The sequence below is a fragment of the Juglans microcarpa x Juglans regia genome, chromosome 5S (genome assembly GCF_004785595.1).
Source record: "Juglans microcarpa x Juglans regia isolate MS1-56 chromosome 5S, Jm3101_v1.0, whole genome shotgun sequence".
NCBI classification, from domain to species: domain Eukaryota; kingdom Viridiplantae; phylum Streptophyta; class Magnoliopsida; order Fagales; family Juglandaceae; genus Juglans; species Juglans microcarpa x Juglans regia.
Genome location: NC_054603.1, coordinates 16,590,709 through 16,603,007, shown reverse-complemented (window position 1 = coordinate 16,603,007; position 12,299 = coordinate 16,590,709). Strand labels below are relative to the sequence as shown.

General features: G+C 37.8%; 1 protein-coding gene across 2 annotated transcripts in view; it reads left to right on the top strand.

Annotated features, from left to right (window-relative positions):
• Positions 1-11,744, top strand: part of LOC121268672 (protein ROOT HAIR DEFECTIVE 3 homolog 2-like) — a 32,757-nt gene extending 21,013 nt beyond the window's left edge. Inside the window, exons 14-22 of one of the 2 annotated variants that reach the window (XM_041173008.1) lie at positions 5,627-5,792; positions 7,518-7,642; positions 8,146-8,408; positions 8,520-8,616; positions 8,690-8,869; positions 8,946-9,050; positions 10,535-10,629; positions 10,759-10,855; positions 11,297-11,744. In XM_041173008.1, the coding sequence (XP_041028942.1) occupies positions 5,627-5,792; positions 7,518-7,642; positions 8,146-8,408; positions 8,520-8,616; positions 8,690-8,869; positions 8,946-9,050; positions 10,535-10,629; positions 10,759-10,855; positions 11,297-11,596 (1,428 nt within the window). In that variant the 3' untranslated portion in view covers positions 11,597-11,744. The remainder of the gene's footprint in view (positions 1-5,626; positions 5,793-7,517; positions 7,643-8,145; positions 8,409-8,519; positions 8,617-8,689; positions 8,870-8,945; positions 9,051-10,534; positions 10,630-10,758; positions 10,856-11,296) is intronic. The other variant, XM_041173009.1, reaches the window with a different exon arrangement.
• The last annotated feature ends 555 nt before the right edge of the window (positions 11,745-12,299 follow it).

Below are 12,299 nucleotides of genomic sequence, written 5' to 3'. Positions count from 1 at the left end.
GTGTGCTTGTGATGGATTGAGTAGGTGTGCTAAAGGTTAAGAAAGCCCATTTTTAATTTTTAATTTTTATTTGTTTTGGGGGGGGGGGGGGGGGGGGGGGGTTCATGACTTGTTGGTCCTGAATTTAGGTTTGATTATTGTTGTCTGCCCTCAAACAACTACCCAGGTGGCTATCTATTGATGGTGGAAACAAAGGCAACTGCCCTGGTGGCTATCTATTGAAGTTGGAAACAAGTAGCACGGTGGTCTTTGTTTTCAAATTTTGTACTGTTTTTGTATCCGTAAGGTAACTGAAATTAGTTTAAAAAGATGAAAAAATATATTCTGTAAAGATCTTGGTATGGCAGCAATGGTTCTTAATCTTCCACAGCCCCTGCTTTCTTAGGAATAGGTGTGATAAACATGGCATTAAGGATTCTTTCAAACTTTCCCTGAACTAGGAACTGAGGGAAAACACTCATTGGATCCGCCTTGAGGTACAGACTGGTGAAAAAAAGTAAAAGAGAAACTGTCTGAACCAGGTGCCTTCTACACATTTAGAACTTGCAAGAATTCGGGGAACACTTTCTCCTCAAACTCTGGTTCCATCCACGTGGATTCCTTTGCTCCAATAGCATTAGAAGAAATTCCATCTAATGTGGGGAGCTAGCTGAACCGTTCAGAGTAGAGAGAGTTGTAGAATTGCACAATCTGCTCTCTAACTCCTGTGGGGTCTGAAGAGTCATTTTGTGAAAGGATTTTTGGGTTTTATGCTGGATAGGTATAGCAGTTGGGTAAAAGGGCAGGTTTTGATTTTCTGGAGAGGCTATGGTATGACTTTGTGGAAAATAAATTCACAGAGGGTTGCTGGAGGGTCTCTCTCAGCTGGAGGCTGTTTGTATTTTGACTTATAGACTCTAGCGCTTCTGTTCTAAAAGTTTGAAACCCCATATCATAAAGGTTGGTGTCATCTAAGTTTGAGGTTGTGGCACCCCTGGTAGATCTCCGGCGAGGAACTGTGGTGCTCAGGATGTGAGCCAGTCTGTTATATCTCTTATGATCGTGGGAATCTTGTGTGCCCGTAGGTCAAGCGCACGTGCGTAACAAAAATCATAGCGGAATAAGGGGTGGATTAGTTGGAGACTAATCTAGTACTAGAGAAATGTACAAACACTCCATTAATAATAATATCCATATGTCACTATTGCTTCGTCCCAAATGTAATTACACACCATCATAAGCTCATCACTCACATCATAAGGTATTGAGCCCTATAAGTTTGTCGCCTAACTACAATAAACATATTAAAATTTACAAAGATATAAACTAAATGGAGATAGGCACCCGTGGCTATTCCTCTGGCTGGTTAGGTCTTTCTTCCTTGGGGTAGCTCTCCTAGATTACATCTGCTTCAAAGTCTACGGTTCAGAGGAGTGAAACCATAGTGGGACTACCACAGTTAGATTTTAATGAAATCTTAGTAAGTTAAAATCCATAACAATACTAATAATGAGAGACAATGATAATGAATATGAATGCACAAGTTTATGTAAAAAAGCTAAGAACACATATCTTAAGCATGGTGAGGAATCACCATTTGAGCCAAACACATGTATTCATAAGGAAGGCGAGGAATCACCCTCTGAACAAAACACATATATTCATAAGCGTGGCGAGGAATCACCCTCTAAGCAAAATACATATCTAGGAACCATCAAAAGAACACCAAGTACGGAGAATCACTCTACCCATTTGACACGGGAAATCTTTCTACCTGGCCAATACGTGAAATACATTCACCAAAACACAACGGGGAATCTCTCTATCTGGTCAACATGTGGAACACTTCCACCAAAACATCACAGAGTACGCTCCACTTGATCAACACGGGGACTCTCTCTCTACCCATGCTATCATGTGAAGCCATACGGAAATGCTCTACCCCGATCATCATGGGAAATCTCTCTACTCATATGAAACTCGTGGTAATGTGTGCTTAGGAATGGTATAGGGAATCCTCAACCCGATCCCATGAGTACAGAGCACTTTGAAATCATATCTCTTTGAAAAGCCACATCACTTGAAAGTCACAATGTCAAAGTATATTAATATTCATTGTGAGCAAATATGTGCTTTCATGAAAGAAAAAGGTGAGAAGCAGAAAATGCAAATTCTGACATACCCATATACATTTACCCCACATTTCTAGTATCATTGTATGAGCAAATCTACCTTAATAGTATTCTAAATACTAATAGTTGTGTTGGTGGCGATGATCCCTCGGTTAATGAAGGCTCTGAGCTCTTTGTTTACTCAAAGTCCTCGAACGGAAGAAGAAAGAAAAGAGAAACATTTTACAATCTCAAAAGTGAGATGTTGACTATTGTCCAATGTCTTTTATACAACAGAATTGTTAGTTACAATCCTGACCGGTTCCTGACCTCTGATTGACTGAAAAGGAATCTTTAAATCTCGGTCATCCATGTGTCCTCCAGACTGAAGAATGGTAGATGTTGAGTGGAATTATGGGACAAAGTGCGCACATCTTTGCAGCTTGCCTTGGGACTAGACCCGCAATCCTCCTCCTTACAAGAATCGCCCACGTGGCACTAGGTCTTAGTTCTGATGTTAGACAATATAGCCTGCATGGTCCATATTCCTCCTTTCCCAAGCGTGCTCCTGTTGTAACATCTTTGATGGAGCATGTCCTTGGGTATGTCATTTGCTGCCCTCTAAGCTCCTCCGTGTTATCTAGGAGTGCTCCCCACTTTGCACCGTGGTTGCCTTTGCCCATTGCTCGCCTTTCGTACGGTCAACACGTCCTTTGCTCGCCTAGTGTAGGGTGAACCTTCCCTTAGTTTCCTTGTGTTACGCGCGTCTACCAAGCTCTCTACAATGTGCTGCTCTCCTTACTTCTTTCTTGGCTACACATTGTCCGCCTGGCCATCTCCTTGTTGCCAGTGTACTGCCCGCGTGGGGATTCCGTCCCCCGGTTTGGCATAATCCTCATAGAGGTTCCCAAACTCTTCTAAAAGTAGTAGATGTAACACCCCATCCCTCTAGGGCTTGTAAAGCTAGGTAAGTTGGACGCTACTAACCTTAAAACATTTCATTTTTGCGCCAGGTATAAAAGATTCAATACATTTATAAAATAAAAACAAAGGAGTTTATAAAAATGTAAGCTCTCAAAATAACATTGTTTGGAAGCACTTATTAAAAGCAAGTCAACTGTCTTGGACTACAAGTTTCATTAAAATCAGTAAATTAAAAATCAAATTTCTTTGCTCGGTGCCTCAACGTCGTTGTCATCTCCCATAACAGAATCCTCGCCCACAGCTTCCTTGTAAACTTCTACACCTAGGGTAGGAAAAACATAAATGAACTAAAATGAGTCGAATATTTAGTAAGAACCACATTATGTAGTAAACATAATAACAATTTAGGGTTTCCAGTTATCAATACATTTTTGAGAAGGCGCTACCTTACAACATACATAAGCATGCACTTCAAAGCTTTAAAGAACATTCATTTCCTTAACCTCATAGCATTCATTACCTTAACCTCATCCTTAATGGCTATTATACATTGTTACCCCTGTGTGTTAGGGTTAGTGACCCTTGCAATCAATGGCTCTTCCCGTAGCTAGAGGATAAGAACCTAACTTCAAGAATGGGACATCACTAGATGCACCACCAGTGATGCATTCCGACATTGCAATCTATCTCAACCACATGGTATCGTCTTCACTATCATATGGTTCATTCATTATCTTCATCAAGCACATGCAGACATACCTTTTTCATTTTCTTTTCTTTTCTTTAACCTTACCTTACCTCGCCTTTCATTCTTTAAAATAAATAGTTATACTATATAATATTCAGTTGCATCATCATTCATGCTGATCCTAAAATCACTTACAAGTACTTTCATTGTAGATAGGATTCATGGAAGGGGCTTCCAATAATGACTCATACATATTTTTTCCTTTATAACATTTACTATGCATATACAGTTGCAAAACAGACCTTACAGTTTACATAAAGCAATGTGTGAAGAGCATGATCACAGTTACTTACCTCGGTTCTCGTGTAAATTAAGATAACAATGCGTGTCTCCAAGTTTTAAACCGAGCCTATAATATTTAGGCAATAGTATATAAGCATTCTTAATCATTAAACATTATGTGTAATATGCATCGTGCACTAAACCTCGGGATATCTAAGTTCCCTGAACTATGACTCTTTGCTCGCCTACTAAACTTTGCTCGCCCAAACTTTGCTCACCTAACACTTTGCTTGCTTAGCACCTTGCTCGCCTAACACTTGTTCCCTTATCACTTCGCTGCCCTTCCTTGCCCCCCTCTCTCCTTGCCTTTCCTTCCCAACTCTCTCCTCGCTTGTACTCTCCTAGATCCCTAAAGTCTGTCTAAGGGTTGTATGTGAAGGGAGAGAATACATGAATTCGTGCGTACAAGGAAACTTACTGCGGTGGTGTGTGTAGACGTGGGGTGACGATGCAGCGGCTTCCCTTCCTGTTCTTATGATTGGCAACACCTAAAGACATGTTCATGGGGTGGTCAAGTATGCAAGGTTGCATTACAACAACCTTTATGCTCCTCTGTTTTTGGTTAGCAAAACAGAGCATAAGTGATGTGATCTGTGTGTTACGTACGGGTTGCAGGGTATTGCGACATGAAAGACTTACTGGTGTTCCTTAAGCAGCGCACGAACGAGACCTAGTGGCCCTTGAACACAGCGACTTCACAGTGAAAACACAAACTCCCTGTAAACCTCGCAGCGTTGGTCTTCTTGCGAGGTTGAGCCAGGTCTCATGCAGCAAACACAGCAATGAGAGGGAAGAAAGAAGAAGTAGGAGAAGAAGAAGATGATGAATGTGAAGCGGCTGGAAAACTATCGGGACTGATTTCCGGAGGAGAAAGAGATGTATTTATAGGATGGAAAGGTCGGTTGGACTTGTGTCTCTTCCATCCCATGCATTACATCATTGTAAATTACCCTTGTAACTGGTTTAGGTCATTTGTGGTGGTTATGTGCAGGTTCATGGTCTGAGTCACGGTTTGGGCTTTCCTAAGGATCTTGGGACTAATTTTTGGTTTCTACGCCCTATTCTAATCCACTGTCATTTCCTAACCCATTCTAAGCTCCAGAAATTCGCACACTAAATTCTCTAAGGGTCTGAATCCTAGTCTTTTCTAACTATTCCTAAATAATAATAAAATACATAATTTATATACAATATATTATCATCAACCAAGGCAACCAAGTATACAATATAATAATCTAGTAGTATTATTTATAAATAACCGGGGGTTACAGTGGAACTTCCAAGTAGCGAGTATCACATGTGATTCTTTTTCCCTAACCAGATCTGCTTTTCTGTCCTAAACCGATCTAGTTTTTATCTAAAAGGACTCTTAGCTTAAACTTCTTCTTGGTGGCAAAAAATCATTTTTAAACTAATATTTCTTCTATTTCACACAAGGGTCTTGGAAATATAATATATATTCTGGTGTGAAATAGACAGTTGTAAATCTGAGTCTTGCAGAGAAATATGTCATTTGTTAGTTTGCATTTCTATGATTATAGTTTATCTTCCATTGATTCTTGCTGTCTTGTGAACTTTCCAGCTTGTGCACCCTGCTTACTCCACCATGTTGGGTCATCTGCGTTCTAAAGCACTTGAGAGTTTTAAGAATAAACTGGAGCAGTCACTGATCAAAGGAGAAGGTTTTGCTGCATCCGTTCGTACTTGTACTGGCTCTTGTATGCTTGAGTTTGACCAAGGATGTGCAGGTGATAGTTGAGGAAATTTTAATCAATACAGCATATGCACAAATTATGTTTGATGTCTATGCTAATGATTTTTGTTTATTCTTTATCCTGAATGAGGTTGTACCTTCCTTTGCTTGTACATTTTCTAACTGCTTCATAATATATGTTTATGACACACTGTAGGTTTGATGTGCGAATTGTCAACATTAAAGAAATTTGAGTAGGCATTGTGAAAAGTTGAATGGATTACTATTGCTTTCCATATAGTTTGTAGGCTTGGGTCTTCTTTGTGCGCAGGTTTACATGTACCTGTTGCATAATATTGCTGTCCACGTAGTTTGTGGACTTGGATATTATTTTATGCGTAAGTCATGTACGAGTTGCAATTTGCTTCTATCTCTGTTTTTACCATTATTATTTTTGTTTATTCTATATATTGAATTAGGAGGTTGTACTCTTCCTTTTCTTGTGCAATTTCTAGCTGCTTCATAATATATGTTTACGACACTTTAGATTTGATGTGCAATATGTCAACATTAAAGAAATTTGAGTAGGCACTTTGAAAAGTTGAATCAATTACCATTGCTGTCCATGTAGTTTGTAGAATTTTTTTTTTTTTTTTTCTTTTTTGTGGGATCGGTAGATAAGAATTTTATTCATGATAAAAAGTAGGCATAGCCCAAGTACACTGGACATATATAAGAGTAACACTTATGCATAATGACTAGGGATACAATGAAGTCATGAATATTCATGCCGTTGAGGTCTATTACAATCGACCAATAGAATAAAGTATGAAAGAAAAACATACAACATTCTAAGCTCGTCCATTCCATGTAGTTTGTAGAATTGGGTCTGATTTGTGCACAGGTTTACATGTACCGGTTGCATAATACTGCTGTCCGTGTAGTTTGTGGACTTGGGTCTTATCTTACGTTTAAGTCATGTGCCACTTGCAATTTGCTTCTCTATCTATTTTTACCTTGCTATCAATAACCTTCTGCCTCATATGCTGCTCTAACTCCTCGTCATTTGTCCCCTTCGCATGTATACAATCGAATGATGATAGCCTTTGGCAATGAGCCTTCACCTTCATCTTTTTAATTTTTTTTATAGAAAAATAAAAAAATAAAATATTTTCTTGATTGCTTCAGATTTTGATTTAATGACTAAGCAGATTTTTGGTATGCTCCCTCTGTACATTAGTCTTCTCATTTTTTATGCTTGATGCATGTGATTTTGTTGCTATGATATGTTTTCTGAAATCCCAATTGGCAATTGCCATAGATTTCAATGGGCTAACTTTTTGTGAGTTCCTTGTATCTATTTATAATTCTTAACTGGGTGCTTGGGCTAAGCCCATTTATTATTATCAATAAAGTTTTGTTCAAGTATCAAAAAATGTTTTCTGCACTCAATCTTTTCATTGTTGCAGTTGTTTGGTATGGATTTGGTTTATGATGCATCTTCTTACATCAATATCTCAAGTTCCTTATGCATAGTATTACAAAACGTTAAACCCCTATTTAAAGGATATTTTGGGTTTTCTTGTACCTACTGCTTTTTACTTGCCTTAGGAGCATAATCTTTACGATGTAAGATTTACTTTGACATCTTCTGTGTTATCTATCACTTTCATCTTTTATTCACTGATTTGGCATGATTTATTTTCAAATCGTACGTGGATGCTTGTTAGTCCACTGCATCTGCCTCCTTTACCGGCGACCTTCTATGTTCTTCTTTTAGATGCTACCATACGACAGGCTAATTGGGATGCTTCAAAAGTCCGGGACAAACTTCGTCGTGATGTTGATGCTCATGCATCCTCTGTTCGTAGTGCAAAGTTGTCTGAAATGATGGCCAATTATGAGGTATTGCTATTGATTAATCTAACTATTCATGATTGCCTTTTGGACCGGGGTTCCTTGAATCATGTCTCTATATAAGCCAAATCACTGAGACTCTGAATGGGACCAGTTCTTGATTGAATTGAATTTGAATTTATTATGATGAGATGTATTCATAAATGAAATGAATTGATTTTGCTTTGCAATCAATTTCTCTGTTTTAGATTGGATTCGAATTGAAATGGCACTCAATTGATACATGTGCCCAAAATACTGATAGTTTTGGGGTTTAGTAAATATTGCTCTGCTAATTGTAATTAAGTGAAACTGGAGCAAATTTGATGCGATTTAGTCGTTTGTTTGGCTAGTTCACTTGAATTATAATTCAGTTTTATTCATGTTTCTAAGCCCCACGAATTGAAATTTAATTCGATCGCTTTTGGTTTCAAAAAAGAATTGGGTATGAATTTCAATTCAATTCATATGTTTTCAAATAGTGCTAAATGCAGATACATTTTTTTTCTCAGAAACAACTTGCCTTAGCACTGACAGAACCTGTCGAATCCCTACTCGAAGCGGGTCAGAATGATGCATGGGCTTCGATAAGAAAGCTTCTCAAACGTGAGACTCAGGTTGCTGTATCAGAGTTTTCAGCTACCATTGCTGGTTTTGAGTTGGATCAAGCAACACTTGACAAAATGATGCAAGATTTAAGGGACTGTGCTAGAAGCTTGGTGGAGAAAAAGGCAAGAGACGATGCTGGGAAAGTTTTGATCCGTATGAAGGATAGGTAGCAAGCTTAAGTAAAGGGAATTTTTCTTTCTTTTCTTGATATATATATATATATATATATTTGCTTTTGGGTATTTTAACGGCTTACTCCTTGGTTAACAAATCTCAGGTTCTCAACTGTATTCAATCATGACAATGATTCACTGCCTAGGGTTTGGACTGGGAAGGAAGATATTAGAACTATTACAAAGGATGCACGTTCGGCGGTAATCTGCATATGGCTTTTATTAATGGAGTTTAATATGAATTGTTGGTTCATCAATGATCTATCTGTTGCAGGCTCTAAAGCTTTTATCTGTCATGGCTGCCGTACGCTTGGATGAGAAGCCTGATATGATTGAAAATTTACTTTTTTCATCTCTCATGGATGGTACTCTTACGGTTCCATCTTCTCAAGATAGGAGTGTTGGAGCGCATACGGACCCTCTTGCCTCAAGCACATGGGAGGAGGTACTACAAGTGGGTTCTGGTAGTGTCTTGGCATAATGCTCTTATCACCAAATTGATTACTTATCGAGCATCAGCTATAATATAGGTTTCCCCAAAGGATACGTTAATTACACCAGTGCAGTGCAAGTCTTTGTGGAGACAGTTTAAAGCCGAGACTGAGTATACAGTCAGTCAAGCAATTTCAGCACAGGTAGATTCATATGCATTCTGTTCCTGTTTTATTGCAATTACTTGCTGGTTGTTGCATTCAAAATGAATAACTTTCTCCATTTGTTTGGGAAGTTCCTGTGCCTATGATGTACTGACTATTCTTAATTTTATGTGCTGACTAGAGCTTGGAAGCTTTGAAATTTAATGTATGCAAAGTTTGGTTTAGTACCATATGAAGCTATTTCATGACATGCACTTTAATTTGTGCATGCAATATCTGAGTTTCTGCTACTAGTTTGAGTTGTGATTTCTTTGAAACAAGCTTTACAATAACGAATTCCTTAACTACGGTAGTTTGAACCGAGGAATTGCATAGCTGGAAACGAATAATTATCCAGTAGAAATGATATTTATAAATTAGGTTAAAGGCTTGTGTTCGGGCCAAGTTCTGAGTTTCATGGAAATGGTTTGAAAATTGAATGAAATATTTTGTTGAATATCGGAAAAGGGGGAGATTAGGCGAGTCTGAGAAGCTGTTTTAAGGGTAACTGTTACCAAGTATGATTCCAGATCTTTTAATAAAGACCTGCCATTTGATGAATAGATGATAGTTTAAAATTTGACTCAATTGCTTGAGTTAAGCAGGCTCATGTGAAGTAAGGAATAAGAAGGATCAGAGAGCCAAAATACTACCACCCTTTCCTTTGAGAGATTTCCTATTTTTCCTGTGCTCTTTGTCACAACAGGATGGTTGACTACTTGGAAACATGATAATTTATGCATTTATGGGAAAGAAGCATGCCCATCGTAGTTCAGCAGTTTGTTGCAGAATCTGTGTTGAATTAAGTAATTTATTTTTAATAAATTTTCTTTCAACTGGAGTATTTACTTCTATGGAACTTGTTTGGTGCTGCGTTTGCCTCGTGCAATATTGAAAACACTTGCTTCCAAGATTACACTTTTCTTGTGCTTATAGGCCAAGATTTCTCCATTTTGGAATTGGAGTCTTATAGGCCAAGACTTTTGTGTCGTGGAATCTGAGTTTGCTGACATTGTGTTTTCTGAAGACTTGATGCATATTGGGAAAAGTACTGTAGTCCTAAAAGAATCAAATACACAACTAAGATAATGATTTAGATACGTTACATGTTAAATATTTTTTTTTCCCGCAAATTATAATCTCACCTTCGTTTGTTTAAGCCTCTCCTCTGCACCAAGTTGCAGTTGATGAATGATTATGTTGTATCCAATTTGGTCTATGTCCTATATGAAACTAATTCTATCGGGAGTTGGTAGCATTTAACTTTTAACTTTTATTATTGATTATGATGTGAAATGCCCCTATTTTGATTTTCAGCGTGTGATTCTTGATCATTGTGTTTACCTTGTATGCAGTTTTGTGCAGGATGCTATAGAATCACTCATGATCTTTTTGACATTATCTTGGCAGCTATCCCAAAAGAGCACACTCATGAATGATTGCTTTTCTTTTTCTATTCTTTTCCTTTTTTTCTTTTCCGCCAGGAGGCTTTTAGGAAGAGTAACAACTGGTTGCCTCCTCCTTGGGCGATACTGGCTATGATTGTCCTTGGTTTTAATGAATTTATGCTTCTTTTAAGGTAGTTTTAATTCAACCAGGGGCTTAATTCCTGCATTGGTAGTTATACATTTTGATGTTCTTAACATGTTGGGCTTTGACTCCTATTGTGTTCATTGACACTTGGTTTCTTTTTTCTCAAATGAAACAGGAATCCTCTCTATCTCATGGTTTTGTTTATTGTATTTTTACTGTCGAAAGCTTTGTGGGTACAGATGGATATAGGTGGAGAACTTCAACATGGCACTGTGAGTATAGAACAAAAACTACTCTTCGCGTATCACTTTTTCTCTTTATTTAAAATAGACTTCTCTTTCGATAAAACAAGATAGAACCTAATTTACGAGTTCCAAGTTACAAAATAAGACCCTTTAGAATGTTATAAGCAACTGCTATTTGTTCCATGTTTAGATGGTACCACCTCCAACATCCACACAGCCTACAGTACAAGCACGTATCAGTCTATGATATTTGTAATAATCATCTGCTAATTTTCATTTTGTTATGAAAACCCAGTTTACACCAAGCACCCTACAAACTTTTTGGCTGTATGTTAATTCATTAATCTATTTGGTTGAACCTAAAGTAGTGTTTTGAACTTCAGGTTGTTAAAACGCTAGTCCCTTAGAGTTTCCTGGTCCGTGGAGGATTTGCTCAAGTTTTTGTATGTTTGTTTGCTTTGTTGCCAGCTTGCTGGACTCCTTTCAATTTCATCAAGGTTTGTTCCCACCATGATGAACCTTTTAAGACGAGTTGCTGAAGGAGCTCAAGGGCGCCCAATGCCTGAGAGAGAGAGACCAGGACCATCATATTCTCTGACTTCTCAGGGTTTCAGGGTTCAAACTCCTTGGCCAAAACCCGATTCATGCACAGCTGAGTCCTCTGTATCATCTAATATTTCGTCCCCTGAAAGTGGTGTTGAATACTCGAGCACTGGTTTGATGCATAGGCGAACTACCAACATTCAAGAAGCAGAGTTTTCTTCATGAAATCACACTTACGTATGCTCTTTATCAGATTAAGATAGCTGCTCCCTTGTGTAATGTTTTTCTTTTCCACGTATTCATTTCTTTTCTAAAGTTCCCTTCTTTGCCAAAGAAAAGAGAAACTGAAAGGACAAGGCAAATAAGCAAAAAGGCTTTTTTTTTTTTTTTTTTTTTTTAAGGGAGAGGAGTCTAAATATGTATGTGTTTATCTAATATCTGTGTATATATGCACATAAATAAGATGAGTTTTTGTTTTTGAGTTAGTCTACATACAGTCTCCAAATGAACAAAACTAGTCGCTTTACCAGATTAGGAAAGTTGCCCCCTTGTGATATGTTTTTCATTTTTATGTATTCATTCCCTTTGCCAAAGGAAAGAGAAATTGAAAGGACAAGGCAAAGAAGGAAAAAGGTTTGTGTATATACCCATAAAAGGTTTTTGGAAAGGGGAGAGGAGTCGAAATGTTTGTGTATGTATGTACATGTGTATATACCCATAAATCAGACGTTTGTTTTGGGGCCAAAAAACTAAAAGTCCTGCATGATATATTACAAATAATTATTTCTGTTAAATCCAAAGTTAGGGCCTTAAATAAAAGACTGCTTGATAAGGTGTTTGCGATCAGCTTGGTCAAATTTGAGTTCAGTTCAATTCATTTATTATATGAATCGTTTGTGAACATAAAATTATGATAAATTATTAAATG